The sequence below is a fragment of the Lampetra fluviatilis genome, chromosome 16, assembly GCF_964198595.1.
Source record: "Lampetra fluviatilis chromosome 16, kcLamFluv1.1, whole genome shotgun sequence".
Classification (NCBI taxonomy): domain Eukaryota; kingdom Metazoa; phylum Chordata; class Hyperoartia; order Petromyzontiformes; family Petromyzontidae; genus Lampetra; species Lampetra fluviatilis.
In genome coordinates this window covers 1,902,310-1,921,844 of record NC_136290.1, presented here as the reverse complement: position 1 = coordinate 1,921,844, position 19,535 = coordinate 1,902,310, and the positions used below count along the sequence as shown (strand labels likewise).

The 19,535-nt window shown below is 44.8% G+C and overlaps 1 protein-coding gene across 3 annotated transcripts in view; it reads right to left on the bottom strand.

Annotated features, from left to right (window-relative positions):
• The window catches only part of LOC144936460 (ATP-binding cassette sub-family C member 8-like), a 113,917-nt gene that overhangs the window by 74,059 nt on the left and 20,323 nt on the right, over positions 1-19,535 (bottom strand). For all 3 annotated transcript variants that reach the window (XM_078863530.1, XM_078863528.1, XM_078863529.1), the window contains exons 4-9: positions 12,460-12,581; positions 9,904-10,070; positions 6,900-7,142; positions 5,613-5,795; positions 1,268-1,432; positions 361-516 (exon numbers count right to left, since the gene is read on the bottom strand). In XM_078863530.1, the coding sequence (XP_078719656.1) occupies positions 361-516; positions 1,268-1,432; positions 5,613-5,795; positions 6,900-7,142; positions 9,904-10,070; positions 12,460-12,581 (1,036 nt within the window). The remainder of the gene's footprint in view (positions 1-360; positions 517-1,267; positions 1,433-5,612; positions 5,796-6,899; positions 7,143-9,903; positions 10,071-12,459; positions 12,582-19,535) is intronic.

Genomic DNA, 19,535 nt, shown 5'->3' with positions numbered 1-19,535 from the left:
ACAAAAGTATAACAAACTTTTAATTAATTGGTGTAGGTATCCAACTGGTAAATACAACGGAATATGTATTCCTAAGACAGTTGCTGTAGGCAGATTGGGATAAAAATCCTGAAGAGGATAATCGAGAGCACGATAGAGCAATTTTGGAAAACTACATTTGACAACGAAAAGCAACAAATTTTCTGTGATGGCTTATGGAACAGAAACTTCTACCTCTGAAGCCATAAGCACACCTCTGAGGACCCCCAAAAAAGCTCACAGGTCCATGGGAAGCCCTGGGCCACAGCACACCCATTGCAGTAACCGCATCGTCACACCGCGCGGACCCCGTGGCATGGCAATCCCAGTGGAAGAACCTACCTGGACTGGCATGGCCCAGAGGTTGGGGCACAGGAACATAAACCACATGAGCTGGTTGGTGTCAATGGCCACGAGGTTGCAGATCTGCCCGATGGTCATCTCTCCCATGGACATGTTGGATGTGGACAGCCTTAGGATTTTGTTGTAGATCGTCGTCTGAAGGAAGACACGAACACGCACGCACTGAAGAATACCAACATTACAGCATGTTACAAAAACAGACACGCCTTATACAAACAGCGCTGTGTGGGTGTACAGAACACTATTGTGGGTACATTATGTCGATATGTTTTTTAGTGTGAGAGGTCTGTTGCTCGAATGGATCTTGAGCCCAAAGTGTCTCACTGCTCAGACGATCAGCGGGGCCATTGATCATCGCTATTTGTCATTCTACGCCAGTGGCAGACACCTCACCACCAGGGCAATGGTCTTGTCATGGTAATGACCACTGTTACATTCCCCCAGGGCAGCACTGTCTTGATTGCTCAGTAACCTGAGTAATTTGGACACTGAGGGCTGATCAGAACTTTTTTATTATTATTTAACCAACATCAGTCATCACATCAGAGAGCACATACCAACACGGGTAACATCAGCATGGCGAGGGGGGGGAGTGACGTGTGCTTTTCTCCTTAAACAGGAGCAGGTTAAGGTGGACCAGGTTTATGTAACTAACCCAACCACTCTCTCGGGTCGAGGGTACTCTGAGCGTAGAGAAAACCCCGGAGCCCATCCTCCTACCTCCGCAACCTTTTACAGTTTTGGGTGTTCTAGATTAACTCTACGGTGCGCTCCTATATGCAGACCCTACATGGGGTTACTGAGGAGTGACGCCGGCCGCCCTGTGCCACCCCGTGCCGCGTCGTGCAACCCCGTGCAGGCGAGTCCTCAAGTGTCTCTCTCTGACCTGTATGGCTCCCCGCAGGTTGATGCCAGTCTCGATGGCAACGTAATAGGAGGCCTGCAGGAATGTGCGCTGCAGGATGAGCGCCAGGAAGAGCAGCACCGCGAGCACGTAGGCGTTGGCCAGAAACTCCCGTGACGAGATGAAGTACACGCCAAAGAACTTGTCCTGGGAATTGGCACAAAGCACATGGCTAAGGCAGCAGAGGGACTCGCTGTCAATGAGCCACATTTCAAGAATTTCACTTCAAGGACGGACACAGCCAAGATGTTGGATTCGTTTATAGTAACCATTTCAAATGTTTTTTACGCAGAGACCAATGCGATGTGTATTTTCCCTCTGCTTAGCCACCAATGCTGCATGGAACATTAGTGTTAGATATGTGTGATGTGATTTTCACCGTGCGCTGCACCTCCTATTAGCATGGTTGGCTACGTACGGTGCAAAAAAAGTTCAACATACATACACTAAATTCTATCACATTGGCATTGTCAACCCTTAGCTCCAAAGTGCACGATTAGACTGTAATTCTATCTCAAACGCCTAATGTTTAATGCAATTAACTCCAAAATGTATCATGCACAATGTTGTAACAATGGATGGTACAGGTTTAAAACGGGGAGAATGATACAAGAATTCGGAAGCCAGTGAAGGCACGAACACCAGCCGCATTCCTGATACACTAGTGCCCTGTCCGTGTGCCGCTCGCGATCCCACAAAGAGGCTACAGCACTCGCAACTTGTCATCAAGTGCATGCGTCGCGCGTATCAGCAGCCATTGTCTCCGATCGTGAGGCACCCGGGGATGATAGCGGTTCACGCACAGGGCAGGTATGGTGCCGGCTCAAAGCCCAAATCAGTGGCGGCTCGGCACTATGTACTGTACGTATGTTGAACTTCTTTCTCACCGTAATAGCCAACCGTGCTAATCGGAGGTGCATTAGAGGCCGGTGGGGCAGGGCCCCACTCATGAAAAGTATAAAGTGAGGAGAGAAAAAAACTCAAACACAATACATGACTCCTCATTATAAATATTATTGGTTGCATTAAATCCTTCAACCCACCCCACCCCCACTCTTTCCCTGCTCCCCCTCCCTCCACGGTCTTCTATACCCCACCAATATATTGAACCCATTGATATAATCAAATACCTGTCTGCCATGCACTGAAGGATGATTCTCACAACAACACATTTGGAAATCAATCATCAGCTGGTGTGTTAATTTATCGAAACAAAACTCCTGTTCAAGATTCAAGCTTTTTTACGTGCTGCATAATGTTGTTTGAACTATTAAAGTAAACCTGACTTTAATATGTATTTTAAACGTTGCATCATAATATAATATATTTATGTATTTCCAAGCAAAAAAACTGAAGAGGATCAATAATTGTTTACATTGTTTTTAACACTTTATCTGCACAATGACACCTTGCCATATTTGCACTATGTTACCCTATTTGTATTTTTGTATTTTTATATTGTATATTATAGCTATTTTATAATTTATATTTCATTCAAATGTTTTACATACTTTAGCCCCTTAGTATTAGTTAGACTTTGTATCTTTAGTATAGTTAGATTTGTACACCACTTATTTAAGATTTAAGATTCCTATATGTTGAACGTATGCACCTTCCTGCCAAAGTAAATTCCTTGTTTGTGCGAACTTTCATGGCGAATAAAACCCTTTCTGATTCTGATTAGAGACCTTTTTAATTGAGGGAGTGGTGGCACCATGATTCGCAACCTTTGCATTTTGAAGCTGGCTACCTAAATCCCAGCGTAGGCCAACGCCAGCAGCGAGTGATATGTGAACCAGCGTGGTGAAATATGGTCAAACAACCCCATCTGTAACATAGAATTAGGAAGGCCTTCATCCAGCAGTGGATTGACAAAGGGTAATTCGTTTTTTATTAACACATTTGAACAAACATGGGGAATATTACAACACAAATAACAGTGCTTTATTTATCCGTGAAATACTGAATCTCAAAGCTATCATTCCGGAGGATCCTGAATTTGGATGTTTAGTCCATTTACTAATATTTGGCATGAGTATTTGTTATATTAATACGCTTGCGGGACACTATATAAGTATAATACCAAACTTCATTGCATTGGAGCATATGGGCTTCACGAATTGACACCCGTACGAATCCTAAGGATTATAATAGTCTGTCCCTATGAGCCTCAAGCATTTACAGTAAACCTAAAGAATCCAAATGTTACCTGAGTCTGGGCTCTGAACCCCAGGTATTACCAATGAATCACATGCATTATTTTGTGTTTTTTAGATCATGTTAAGAATCTTTACGGTGCCGTGGTCAAAATGTCAAAGCTTGAAGGGGCATTGTTATGGAACTTTGCGCTCACCTTATCCCAGATTGAATTTGTGGTGAATGTGGCGTTTCTAGTGGCACCGTGTGCTTGTCCGTGGGTCCATAATGACGAACCAATTTGTGGCACCACGTCTTTCACTTTATTCACTTGCAACACGACAATCAGACACATTTAGCTACTAGAGTGGCACTGTGCTGCATGCACAATGAAACAAAAAATATCACATGTTAGAAATATCGTTTAACAGTTATTTTTTGGCTTTTTTTTATTCTGGCTGTCATCTGATGAGTCTGGTTGCAATTGCTGGCGAAACATCATACTTGAATTGTAAATGCTCTGGGTTTAATCTCCACCACACAGGTGTGCTAAACTACTAACAAATTGGTATGTTTTGTTTACGTGACAAACCTTACTAACTGGCTGTGTCGGTGGAGGCGGTTTTAACAATACATTTATATTGACAAAATTGTAATTAACATTCCCATGTGGTTTTATTGTGAGATGAGCTGACTGAGCTTGTAGGGCGAGCAGCTTGCAATCAAAACTTCGTGAGTTCAAACCCTGGTTGGGGTCGACTCAGCCCATTGTCCCTCTGGTATGTTTAAACTTAGTTCCGTACCACTATGTGGGGAAGGCAACAGTGGTCGTCATTTGGATAGACTATCCTCTACCATAGGAATGTTGAATTTCCACAACTGACTCACGGCTTATAAAGAGGAGATGAGCACCAATGCCCCAATGGCCATTTCAGCCAGGTATTTCTTTGACTTTGATTGTGAGAAAATAGTCCACAGATACCAGCAGTGACTCAGTTCCAAACATGCAATGTGACAAGATGACATGAAGTATCGCAATTACATTGTATCATAGGTTTCATTCGTATTTTTGTTCTACGGTTGTATTTATCCTCATTATAAAATGAATTAATAAATAAACAATCCAGATAAATACTTGCTATAAAAAAGCAAGAATTTAGAAATTTAGAAGACTGTCCAAATTTGGGTGCTTTTGGTAAAGACAGGATTTATATTAATACTTTAGCCGGTAATGTTCTTAGATATTATCAACAAAAACCAAAAGTGGTGAATGCTACTACATCCCCTGTAAAAGGAAATGGACTAATTCCACACAGCTGAGTTATAACTACATCCACATCGGGCTCTCCATCCCATTCTAATTGTGGTCATAATACTGTCGACATACACTCACGATGGCTATGTTCGTATTCATTCGACTAGAGTTTTGCCAAAATGCCATCAGAAACTCTACCCTTCATACTCGGCCGTGTAAGAAGCAATCCTGAAAACTAAGCTAGATTGAATCAACATGGCCATAATACAGAGGTATCAGTTTTACTGCAAAAATTACAGCATCAAAATACTAACCAATTTTAAAGAACAGTCAGCCAATCGCAAAGCTGCAATAAAAACCAGGAAAGTGTGACCCCGAGCAAGGACATCAGAAGAAAAAAATACGTCAACTATACGTAGGTTTAATTTTAGGGGAGCTCTACCAAAGATAACCAACAATATTAAAATTAAAAATAGTTAAGATTACATGCATCTTTTTGGTTCTTCCGGTAAAGTCACGTAGAAAGAAACTAAATAAAATAAAATAATAGAATACGAGGTTTCGATTACAACACAAGCAATCATCATCAGCAATCATCATCTGATGATCGAAACGTCGTATTCATCATCTGATGATGATTGCTTGTGTTGCAATCGAAACGTCGTACTCTATTATTTAATTTCCAGCAGTCAGGAAAGCTCCAAAACAAGTTTATTACATGCATCATTGTCAAAATAAATATAGGTCGTATTAAACCAGGGCTGTGTATCTACAGAACACAAGTGGAATCACATTCCACTTACTCGATTGGCCCACCCCCACGTGTCACACGACACCAGGAGTCCAACTGGTGTCACGTTCCGGCAGCTACTGCCGCTGTGAGAAGAGGTTTGCAGCGAGTGCGCAAACCGAGTCAAGCCGGTAGAAGAGTCTGACCTGCGGGTGCAGCTTCTTGTCCTTGTTGCTCAGGTGGTGGACGATGCCCCATATGCAGAGGGGGCCGGCGAAGCCCAGCAAATCGGACAGGTAGCGGTAAGTGCTGCTCAGCAGGATGGGCCGGCCGAAAGCACGGTACAGCGAGCGCCAGATGGAGGGGGGCTGCGCCTCTCCGGCAGACAGCTGCGGAGAGAGAGCGGCAGAGAAACGCATTTCTCAGCTAGCACCGCACACACACACGCAGCCGACGCCGCCAGTGCGCAAGTACGAGGCCAGGCAAAATGAGGCAAGTTACTCGACAGTCTCCCTCACACGGCAGGTGTGCGAGATCTGCAGCGGTTATTACAGAGAGCACCGTTGCCTGCATCTCGCTTAGTTAATCGACATTCAAATTTAGACCCCCATTGAAAGCGTGAATTAGATAATTTGCCTGTTATGTACAGCAACTCTCCGATGTGCTCTCGGGTTGTTTGGCATGGTGTCCGACGTTTCGCTCCACATGCTGCGAGCGGTACAACACGAAAAGACATCAGAAAGCTGTGCAGCTAAATCGCAAAAACCTGCACAGTGACATGTGCAGTAACTCCTAAATATGTGTTACCAGTGCAGAACTGGGTGGTAGCTAAGAAGACGAATCCTGATGTCATAATAATCAGACAACACTTGGTAGAGACTGGTCCATGTCATGCAGCACTACTGCAGATTGTCTGTGTGTAGTAAGTTTTGTGTGGGAATGATGAAGCCAATCACTGCACCAACCCCTTCACATAAGCCACGTGACTTTAATTGTACTTGCAGCCAGGTTGCCTTCTTGTAGCTCATCTATTATATTGGTTTAAAAAAAATGGCAATGTTTTATTTTAAGTTCAATATGTAGATGGTCGGTCAAAGCCTTTGGCAGCAAGTCATTGACTTATTCATTTAGCTTGGTTGTAACACCTCCGATTAGAACGGTTGGCTAAGTACAAGGCGAAAGAAGTTCAACATACATACATACAACACCCTGCTGCCTTCCTCAGGGGGCGTTACACCTTACTGCTGAGGGGGTTGAGACCCACCTGAGGAAACTAGTTGGGATTAACTAGTTGGAATAAGCAAGTTTGAGGCTGGGGCGTTCTGCTTCTGTAGGGCCCAGAAGCATCACAATGTTTAATGTATCAGACACCACGCCTACACCAGCTCGTAATATGCACGCGCGTGCAAGGTGCATCGTCTTAAACGTGTTTATTTTGTCTCTTGCGGTAGGCAACGGGAGAAATCCTATAATGCGGCTACGACGCGGGATACCTTCTGCTCCTCGTAGGCGTTGCGAAAGCGGATGTAGTTGGTGAGCGCCCGCATGGCGATGGGCAGCTTGCCGATGCTCTTGAGGTCGATGGGGCGGCGGTGCGCGCTCGTGATGAAGGCGTTCATCCACCAGTAGGTGGCCTTGGACAGGAGGTTGACGAACGGCTGGAGGAACCGCACGCCCAGGTCCTGCAGGTCCTCGGGTGGCTTCACCTTCTTTGGGTTGCGGAAGCCAACGTACTTCTGTGACCGAGGGGGCACGGAGGGACAAATGCGGCCGAGCTCGGCCATTAGGGTTAATGTACTCGAATGTGGCCATAGTGGCCTGTGAATGGACGCGTGGCCATAGTGGCTGCAGTGGCCGCAGTGGCCTGTGAATGGATGTGTGGCCATCGTGGCCTGTGAATGGATGTGTGGCCACAGTGGCCTGTGAATGGATGTGTGGCCACAGTGGCCTGTGAATGAACATGTGGCCGCAGTGGCCTGTGAATGAACATGTGGCCGCAGTGGCCTGTGAGTGGACGCGTGGCCGCAGTGGCCTGTGAGTGGACGCGTGGCCGCAGTGGCCTGTGAGTGGACGCGTGGCCGCAGTGGCCTGTGAGTGGACGCGTGGCCGCAGTGGCTTGTGCATGGAGGCATGGTCACAGTGGCCTGTGAATGGAGGCGTGGCCACAGTGGCCTGTGAATGGAGGCGTGGCCACAGTGGCCTGTGAGTGGACGCGTGGCCGCAGTGGCCTGTGAGTGGACGCGTGGACACAGTGGCCTGTGAATGGAGGTATGGTCACAGTGGCCTGTGCATGGATGTGTGGTCGCTAATGTGTGCAAGTGTTGCTCCGTCCAAAATGGAGGTGCAAAATTGTTGAGTTAAGCTAAAGATAGCTTAGTGCAACTTTCAAAATGGCAATGAAGATGATGATGGTGAAGATAATGACATGGATGATGATGAATATGCTAATGAATAGTATGATGATTATGACAGCAATGATGTGGATATGAAGATGGCAATAAAGATGGTGAAAGATGTTCCAATTTGTGCTTGTGATGTTGATGATGATGATAATGGTGTTGCTGCTGCGGTTTATAATGATCCACCAACCCTCACCAACTCTCATCTCATGCAGATCCACCAACTATAGTCTCCAAAGCATTGCATTGCTGAGTTGACCAAGTGAAGGCTCAGAACAGGTGCCAATAAAGTTTGCAACGGCTTGGAATTAAACTAGCTGGGTTCGCCATGCAGTGCTACTCCCTCAATCAACTGGGAGGTGGTGGAATGATAGCTAAAAAAGGGCAGGAACGAAGAGACAAATTCGTTTGTGTGGAAGGTCTCGCAAGGGAGCTCGATTTACACGATGAGATGAAGAGGACCAAGTAAGACGAGCAGCTAAACCCATATGAAGACAAATGTGAGAAACTCTGAAGGAGCACTGACTACAAAGTAAGGGCAGAGGCAGGTCACAGAGCGACGTGGAGAGTGGCCACAGAGACAGGCAGGGCATGCTCATTGTTTCATAATTCAATTATATTTTATATGAGGAGAAATCATTCAGCTTGGGAAAAGAAATAGCATAGTCCAATATGAATATATGTTGAATTTCTTTTGCACCGTACATAGCCAACCGTGCTAACTGGAGGTGTGGGGGAAGGACAACAAACGAAACATAAAAAGCAGTTCTAAACAACAAGATAAAGCACTAATGCATGGGAAAAATAAACCATCTTGTTTGTGATTCATATTTTGGCAGAGGTCCACTTGACCGTGGTAGAGTTAGTCCGATTTGGTGAAGCGAATGGAACAATAACAACACACATTGCTCCGCCAATCCCACACGGCCTTCTGCCAATGCATGAGTCACCCCTTGTAAGTCCAGACCACGCTGTTCTTGTCAGCACAATGGTATTTTTTATTCAGTATCACGCCAATGTCATCGACTGATTCATCCATATTTCTTTTCCACTCTTATCCCATGCCTACCCCAATCTCTCCCACTCCCTCCTAAAATCTTTCATCTCCGTCTGCCGCAACTACACCATTCTCTATTAACGATTTCTATTACTTACCCATCTTATCCCAACATACGGTTGATGCCTCTGAGGTACAGCAAATCAGGACATATCACGTGAAGAAGTATATCTCACAATACCAGAAGAGGGGAGAACTGCACGTAAGCAAAATTGTGTTGCATTATTATGCAACTGACGAAAACCAGGATTGTCAGTGTCCTGGCAAGACTTACATTTTTCCCAGGGCAGCTCCCACATAAAGAGGACAATCCTGGTGAAACTGGGACTGGTGGCAACGTATGGGCGCCACTGTGGCGAGATATTAACTACCTCGCCTGGAATACAGAAGGTCGTAAGTTCAATCCCTATCTTGACGCCTACTGCTGTATATTTGGAGTTTGCATGTCTTTCTCTCTCCCTGTGGTCGTGTGGATTTAGAATCAAGATCACACATTTTAGAGTATTTGGATGCTTAACATTTCCAGACGATAAGCCACTTCGTTGAGCCATCATTTCTGATGACCAGGTCACTTCTGAAAAAAGAGCTACATAGCTCAGTGGAGGCCTTACCTGGTAAGATTTAAAAATAGTTGATAGTTTAGTTTTCTTATCCCTGACGAACACGCAGGGTGCGGGTCTCTCCTGTATGTATGCATGTTGAACTTATTTCGCACCGTACATAGCCAACTGTGCTAATCGGAGGTGTGGGGGGAGGACAACAAACTAAACATAAAAAGCAGTTTCAAAAAAATTAGTTTTCAATCTAGATGATTTAAAAGTAATATCGGAAGGAATAGTGTTCCAGACGGCCGCAGAAGCACATCTGAAAGTACCACGATGCGGTGACTGCCTTTGTTTAATGGCCAGCCAAAAGCCGCTGCTGCGAGGATGACCAGAGTTAACGCGATGATGGTTTATGCTCCTTGCTGACGAGATCAGCGAGGTACTTGCTTGTAACGGCCTGGGCACGGGGGCCGCCCCAGGCTCGCCGAGGACCCACCCGCATGCGGATGACGTTGAGCTCGACGGAGAGCAGCATGCCGTAGATGAGCACCAGCAGCCCCGTGATGCAGAAGCGCAGCTGGTTGAAGCCGACGCCGTGCTCGCAGAACTTCACCAGCTTGATGGTCTTCATGGTGAAGGCCAGCAGCCAGTAGACCAGCAGGGCTGCGGAGGGGCACAGAGACAAGGATCCCCACGTATAGCCTTATAGGAAACTTGGGGCAAGTGTTGTTGGTGAGTAGCGCCCACGAAGGCTTGCACGATATACGAAGGGGCGTGGTTGGCCAGCACCTATCATGTGTATATTTATAGCAGCAAAATACTCTAAAAGCACATTAATAAATGTGGAGGGAAAAACCGGAGGACTCGGAAAAAAATCCACATGACCACGGGGAGAGCGAGATGCAAACTTCAAATATACAGGAGTCAGGGTCTGGATCGCAGTGGTTATGGCAATCTACCATGAACACAGCGACCTAAGATTGATTCCTAGCCACGACTAACATTAGTTACGAGTGATATCTGAACAGTCCTGGAAAACCCCCTATCTGCCTTCAACAATCCACGCTTACCTGCACGGTGAAGTATGGTCAGAGCACCCCCATGACTGACAGTGTGTGGGGAGGGATTGATCCAGCAGTAGATTTACTAATGGATGAATATATTTTATACAATTCGACAGCAACATAGAATGATGCTGTATACTAAAGAAAAAACGTAAAGTATTTAAAAGTGCTGCAAATAACAACACTATTGTGTGTATTTGTAGTGAAATTTAACTTACAACATTTCCCCAAAGAGTGGATGATTCACGCTTGTCACTCTCCCACACCATCCCTTAAGCTACTGGTTTCCCATCTCCAGCGTCTGAGCTAGAATCATTCCAGAATGTCCAGAAATTCACAGAAGGAAATTGTAATTGTGTAGTGACGGAAGAGTTGTCTATGATAGTGATTTAGCAAAACAAGTTTACAGGATGTAAGCCGATGCTTCGTACGTGGCATCAGTGCAAAGCTCCCCTCTGGTTAACTACTGTGGTGAATGCAGTTCGATTCAAAGTCTGGGAGACGTTAGTGCTTCCAGGAATAGTTTTCCACATTAAAACCATCCACTCAGTGGTTGTTGGAGATTCCAATGGCTTGTTATTCAAGATCTGTATCGCATGGTGAACCTCAGTGAAAGTCACTGAAAACTGATTTCCTCCGACATGTATACACACTCATTAATTGCCTGAAGGAAAACATATTTCACAGAGAACTGCAGAGCTTGGCCAATTATTGGTGGTGCCGGCTCAAAAGGAAGTTCTGCTGCCTCCCTTTTTGTACGTGGTTCCTCAGTGATTGTGAGATACAATTTGCATAAATGATGCCGTATAAAACGAAACATTATTACTATTATTGGAGGCTAGCAAAAATAATTCTCAAAATAATATAAGACCAGCGCAGCTGAATGGGACCTCCAATAATGTTTTTCAAGAAATATTGAAATTACTGCTTTGCAAACCTCTCGATTGTAAAATAAATAAATAAACGAGTCACTCCATGAGAAGCAGACTAGGCACATGAAAACACATAAGAAGATTATGGGTTTAACATTTGCAAAATATATATAAATAGCAATGGATGTTGGTTTAAATGTTTTACTGCCGTATGCTCTGACTTATAAAAGATGCACTTTTTTTATTCAATGTTAAAGCAAAAGTCGGGGGTGTGTATTATAATTCGGTTGAGGTGTGTGTGCGTGACTAGATTTGTGTAATTCTATTGACACCGGGCACAAGTTTGGGGTACATTTTACTTTCTCATGCGCCTTATTATTTGGAGCACATGGATACATTTTTGTTCCCTGAGATCCATTTTGAACTCGAGATTTGTTGTTGAGAAACATCGTCACAAAGCAACGTGATACACTGTACATCACCAACAACAACAACGGTATCAGGATAGAGGCAACCCAGGTGATACCGCAAAGGGGCTTAACTCTCCTCATTCTTTTCTGTATCTCTCTCTAGGCAAGCAACGGACACTCCTTCCTGCCCATTACATCACGGCCAGAGGGAGTCCCCAGTGCTTCCGGTGCAATGTCCATCCCACGCACGACGATGTGGATTGTGTTGCAACAGAAAGCCAGAGACTTCCTTCCAGGTGCAAATGTCAGGTTAGTTAAAATCGCAGAATCATTATTTAACTTATCACTGGTGGAAATGTAAATTGTTCAATGTTAAGTTAGTACAATCCTTTCTGTAATGAATGTATAACAGTAACTTCTCACACACACGGTTCCATGTGTGTATCACGACTCTAACATCTACCAGAATCGACAAAACAATGTATAGTCTCACTCTGCTATGTAAATACTCCACCACGGAGGAAGTATATAATCCAGGTGGTGTCAGAGTGTGAGTACAGTACCTCTCTCTGCTCTTTTGTATTGATAAAATCGAGAATATTTGCATGCAAGGAGAATCGCAGAGTGAGCTGACTGCTCTGTTGCACCCCGCTGGACTGCATAGTTATTGTTTTTGTTGTTTTCTCATTCATGTTATACAACCCACCGAGCAGAAGCTTGGGAAAGTTGGACGTTTCGATGTTGTGGTAGTAGACGATGGAAGTGGTGGCAGCGATGAAAGCCATGATGGCCGGCATGTAGAGGTGCAGGTGGCGTGACTCCATGAACCTGCCCGTTACACCAACACACGCACGCACGACGCATTAATTTCACTTTATTTAAAGCTTTATTTTCTCTTTTCCCCCAATTGTATCCTGAGCACGCTCTCGATGTTGTGCCATGAGACGATCCATTTGGATCTCTCGCACTGCATTATGATGCTTAGTATTAGAGAATGGCCCACGGAAGCGGACACGACAGAGCTACCGCTGAAATCCCTTCAGGTGACCTGTGGTCCACATAGTAAAGGGGTAACACATTTCCACCAGCTCTATAGGTGGGACAGAGCTGAACCAAAGTTCAATGCAATGCCCTTTTTGTGCAATTAATTCTTTAGCCCGACCGAGACAATCAATTTATCCACTCGAGAACTCGGTTTAATCCCAGGTGACTGCCTGGAATTGAACCTAGGATCTCAGCAGTTCCAGCTCAGCGCATCTGAGGCACCTGGCTATCTCATCTTAAAACCTATTAAAACAAATCTGATTCCTGCATTTTTTTACTAAATTCATCTTGTTTGATAAATCAGTACTTTTGTTACAACATAATTAAGAGCCTCATAATATTTATTGGCTTACTGCCAGTACTGTACATCCATAGCCATCGCTCAGACTGCCGCATTGCTTGGTATTGAGTATCAGGAGCAAGACAGCATTCAGTATCTGTGGTAATACTCATCATATAAAGGAGAAAATGTAGCTATTAGTCCTAATAACTAAAAGGTTGATTACATTTTAGTATCTGCGGTAGCATGGTGATCAGAGTACTGCACTATGAACCCGGCAACCTGAGTTTAGTTCCCGGCGATGGCTAACATAATTTTGAAAAACTGCATTCTTACCTGACAGCAGACATTATATTAACAGCACCCCAGTTCCTATTGCAAGTGAAGCCATAAGTGGTGTGCGCACTCACATTTGTGACAATTACTAAGTCGTTTTCCCCCAGCCTGTGTCGTAAGAATTCGGGGCTGGCAAGTCTCACGCACTGCGCGTGTGGCATGCGCAGGCCCATGGGCCCCATCACACACAAGACGTGGTGTGGCTGTGTAACCCGTTTACAGCCTCTGCTATCCACCCCCACCACCACCCGCGCCAACACCGACATGCAAACACTGTGTACAAACACCCACCAATCGCAAGCAATCGGCATGAAAGCTGCCCCCTAAAAAAAAAACACTCACCAGCACGGCAGTACCTGGCAGCTGACAATGCAATTTACAAGTGAGATTCACCGACTGGCAGCCTTGACAGTGGAAATGATCGGTAAATATGATGCATTTCTCATACTGAAACCTGACAAGCCAAGAAGCATCACTACTACCATCACTACTAGCATCACGTTCCGTTTGTGTGGGAGGTGTCACCGCATTCGTTTGCGTGGTGACGTCACCACATTCCGTTTGAGTGGCCTACGACTACCACCACTAACATTGGCTGCCCTGCCCATGCTGCTACACCTGAGCTACGCCCATGTTAAACCTTTACCTGGCAGCCCTTTCATTGGTGTCGTTGCCCACTACTATCATCACTTACATTAACATTAGCTGCCCTGCCCATGCTGCTGACACTTCGACTATGCCCATTTTAAACCTTTATAAACAGCTTGCCTTTAGAGGCTAACCCCCATTTTCCTGATGACGACCGCTTGTGTTGCAATCGAAACGTGGTGGTTTTTATTTGTATTTTATTTTAATTATTTTTATTCACTTTATTATTCTTTTTCTATCTACGTAACTTTACTGAAAGAACCAAAGAAGAAGAATAATGACATTTATAACGTGCCAGATTGTGCAGACAAGTTAACAACTCAGAGTCACGGAGCCAAGCTCAGGGCTGCTCGAAAGCATGAACCAATACAGATAGAGTTGCCTTTAGATGTTTCTTGAAACTAGTCAGAGTGCATTGATGTTGCGGATGTGCAATGCGATTTAAGAGTTCCACAGCGAAGGGGTGAGAGCAGAGAACCGACGTGAGGCTGAGACCTTGGTGTCCAAAGAGTGACGCTGCGTAGGGTTCCACCATGAGCTTCAGTGCAAGGCCAGAGTAGTGATTCTTGTTTTTTAAATTACAGAACTATTATTATCATTTCACCACCCTCATCTCCTCACTGCTTGAAGCCAGATGTAGGGGTGGGCATTGGATTTGGTTTAACACGTAGGTTTTCGCGACCAATATCATCCATAATAGAGGTTTTTTGGTTAGATCGCGTAAATATATAGATGTGTCGTTAAAATCCCGCCACCACCCGACACAACCAACTAGTAAGGGTTGTCACGTATACAGAACATGTCAATTCGTCACTAGTGCAGCACACCGGTGTGTTAGAGAGTTAAACCACAACATTTACAATTCGAGTACGACATTTTGCTGGTGATTACAACCAGCCTAATCAGGCGATAGCCAGAACACACTGATGTACGGAACTTGTAACGAATTTCATTTACCACACGTGCAGTTAATGTTGGGCAAACAGGACGAATGATCAGCACTAGACTAAAAGAACATCAGATAAATATTAAATTCTCCCAAATACAACTGTCAGCAGTAGCAGAACACGCGTGCCAACAAGGACTCTCAATTTATTTTTATAATGGTGATGTTTTGTGCAAAACTAGCTACTACAGGCCAAGACTAATTAGAGAATCTATCGAAATTGAAAGAAATCTAAATAACTGTAACCGTTCGGATAGCTACTGCCTTAGTGCTACATGGAAGCGAATCATCAAATACGAAACAGTAAGACTTCACAAATCTGGCTGTCGCCTGATGAAGCTAGTTGTAATTACTGGTGAAACGTCGTACTCAGTTTGTAAATGTTGTGGCTTGGCTCTCCAACACACCGGTGTGCTGTACTAGTGATGAATTGGCACGTTCTGTTTACGTGACAAGCCTCACTAGTTGGATGTGTCGGGTGATGGTGGGTTTTTAATGACACATTTATATATTTACGCGATCTAACCCAAAAACCTCTATTATGGCATTGGATAAAAAAAAATGCATTTGCACAGCAAAGCACGACGCACGTGCTCGAAATGCAGCGTGCTCGAGGTGCAACGTGCTCAGTGCCCAATGATAATGCATTGTCTGCAACTCTCCCTCTACTTTTCGGGAACAAGCAGAGACAATTAACACATTTTTATAAAAATGCAATGAAGGTAATTTTGCATTGAGCTAAAAGGACGGTAAGAAAATAATTTCTACGCTCTGTACAGCGGACAGAAGCAGGATATAAAAAAAAAAGTAGAGAGCATCCCGCTGCTTCCCCCTGTGGTAATTGGTGATGACATACTATCAAGAAGGGTGCAAACTGTGTCGCAGCAATTCAGAGAGCGTTATGTTTTAGTGACTTTCCAGAAGAAGGTGGTAGAGCAAGAAGGCTTTCGTGACCAATATTATCCATAAGAGGTTTGTTGGGGTTAAATCGTGTAAATATAAATGTGTCGTTAATTCCGCCACCACCCGACACAGCCAATTAATAAGGTTTTTCACGTAATTAAAACATGCCAATTAATTAGTAGTGTTGGAGAGTAAACCCACAACATTTACAATTCGAGTACGTTTTTCCGGTAATTACAACCAGCCTTAGTTGTGGAGAAATCCTCCTGTTTCAGTCTTAAAAAATGTATAACCCTATTATGGACTCTTATCAGTTGCCCCCTCACATGTGTAATGAGCAACTTCTACGACACGTCGTATAGAGGGTACTTCTTCTTTATTACTCACACTGGGCACAACACTGGTTCTTCCTCCCACTGAATATACTCGTGGCAATAACACCTCTACTGGCTACACGCACAGCCGATCACTCAGCGTCGTACCCTCGCCCTCAGTCGTCTCCGCCGCTGGCTGGCGGCGTGATGACGACGGCAATGGAACCCACGGAGGAGATCTTCCACGTGGCCGGACGATGGAGAGAGATGTCGGTGAACAGCGACATGCCAGGACCCCACACACGAGCCCCGAGCTGCGGGTCCGCTCCCCCTTATATCCCCCCAGGCGTGGCTAGGCCCTGCCTCCGGCCACGCCCTCTCGTGGAACCTTCGAGCAGGTTCCCGGAGTATCTCGGCGAGCCCCACCTTTGCCCCAGATACACCTCCTTCCCTGATTGGTTGTTACCTCTGTGGCATTACCCGTTAATCCCTTCCCAGGCCAGCAGGTGTCACCCTGTCATGTCAGCAGGTGTCACTCTGTCATTACACATGTATAGGATTTCTCCGGGTGTTCTGGCTTCCTCCCACATTTAAACATATCTTCATATATTGTGGACCGCAGAGCTAAGGCAATTGTCAATAGCGCTGCTTCACTACCCGTCTGCCGATTGTCTGAGGTTCCCTCAGCGATTGTGAGATGCAATTTGTATGAATGGCAGCGCTATATATATATCACTAAACATCATTTTATGGCAAAAAGAATGTACACAAATTGTGCCACCTCAGGAAAATGTTCCTTGATTGGGAAGAATGGCCCACCATATAGAGAAGTAATCTGATGTATTCACAGTAATGAGAGAAGCTAGAGAGGGGGGAGATAATAGAAGCGGTGATGATTTTGGGTGCATGCAAGAAGTCGGGCAAGGTGCATTCTGGATCACTTTGAGTGTCGCGGTGAGGAGTTCGGGGAGGGCAATGAGGCGTTACAGTAATTAGGCAAAATTATATGAAAACACAAATGTGTGTAACAGTAGGCTCAGAGAAGTGACTTTGTTAGTTGGTTGGTGACTGGGCAACAACTGCAACATTGGGTAAAACATTATTGGTGGTGAGGTGTTGTGGTGGTGTCAACACCATTGGCCATCGTAACCTCTTGTTCTTGATGTCTAATAGACAATGAAAGCAGAAGTAAATGTATTTACGTATAATTGGTGAGCATTAAAAAAATCTACAAACATCCACCATATAGCAAAAACAGACTGTTAGGGCAAGTGCTGTTAATGAGCACCTATGAAGGCCGGCACGGCACACAAGGGGGTGGGTCGTCAGCACTTAGTCCGGACACCTTTGTCTCCCTAGTAGCGATGTTTACATGTTATACCAGGTATTTATTCGAAGCTGAGTCCACCTAGGGGAGGCCCAGGGCTGGTTCAGATGATCATCGCTATCGTGAGCAGGAATTGGTTCATAGCACAATGTGCTAACCACTTCACCACCGCTCCCCCCACACGCACAACGTTTGGTGAGCAAACACACACACTGCCTCAACTGACATGAGAGCTTGTAACACGACATACGTCCGACATCTCTATCCCTATGCCACAGCCAGGCACAGAGATACGCATCCCATAAAATGGCCCAACATTCTGGCAGGGATCCTCTGTACTAAAATGTCATTATACAGTACCATCAAACTTCAATTCGCGTTTTCATTATTCACGTTTACATTTGCTGGATGTGGGAGTTGCTTGCCTGAAATCCATCACTTTGAGGTGGAGTTGGTGGATCGTGCGGGGATCAAAGACAAAGATCCCCTGTATAGCCTTCACAGCGTGTTGGGGCAAGTGCTGTTAGCGAGCACCTATGAAGGCTGGCACGGCACACGAGGGGGTGCGTGGCCAACACCACGTCCGACCGCCTTTGTCTCCCTAGCGGCGATATTTACACACCGCATCAGGTCCTCATTTGAGGCTGAGTCAACCTAGGGGAGGCCCAGGACAAGTTAAGATAAACGTCACTGGTGTTGGCCGTGAGCGGGAATCAAATTCAGGATGCCAGGTTTGTAGCGCAGGACGCTAACCGCTACACCACCGCTCCCTACCATGTATGTCACATGCATTTTTCAGGGGAACCACAGTTCCAGAGATGTAAAAAAAGCGATTGGATCGTGATCTATCTCCGGAGGTGTTTGAGTATCACCTCCTCACATGCGCGTTTAGAAATACGCAGAAAGGAAATAGCTGAGCAAAAAAGGTCCTGGCTAAACATCATGAAAGAATGACCCTCATTAAAAACATTGATGTTGACACTTATTTGAGGCTTGCTAGGGTGAATGACTGCTACATTATGAAGCATCACAAGAGCGACAACATAGATAAACATGGACATGTTCAACTGTGCTCTTAATGCATATATGAAAATGTATTTTGCTAAATAATTATGCTCGTGACGTGAGGGAAATAACAATTTGGTTTAATGTAAAACGTAAGAGTAGGATTGTTTCTAATTATGCAAGAGCTCACAGTGTGTTTACACCGTTGAAAAATCTTGTTATGGCCATCACAACACAATTGACAGCAACTCTGAACATTTCTCAATAACACTGTGGCCTTAAAAGGGAGAATACATAATATGTGATTTTCGGGGGAATGGCGCTTCTTCAAAGCACTTAAAATTAAGGGCCATTGCCTGAAATGTTGCCTATTTTTCTATGTTTCCTTTTAAAGCAACAGTATTACCGACGAATGTGTTGAGTTTTTTTTTATTGTGCTTGTGCACCAATGCCACCGCAGCAGTAGCAGCATCGCCAAATACATTTTTTGTCATTAACGGCAAGATCACATCAGCAGCAGTTTCAATAAGCGACCTCAAAGAGAAACACCCAAACTATAATTATATATATATATCGTTTTACCAGGTAAGGCCACTGAGCTATATAGCTCTTTTTCACAAATGATAGCTCAACGAAGTGGCTTATCATGTGGAAATGTATAGCAGTTACCAAATACTCAAAACGCACGTTTCTAAATGTGGAGATAAAGAAACTGGAGGACCCGGAGAAAAATCTACGCGACCACGGGGAGAACGTGCAAACTTCAAATATACCTGCCATCAGGGTGAGGATCAAACCCACGACCAAGCAGAAATCACCAGAAAACAACACTATAAGAGCCGGGACAACAGCAAACAATTTACACCTAATATCTCGGCCTCGCTGTGCGCTGCGTTGCACCGCTAGTCGAGTAGATAACCATGTGTTCAATAAACCCTCGGAGCCAGGATGACCGTCCAACTCCGATTGTCATTTATTG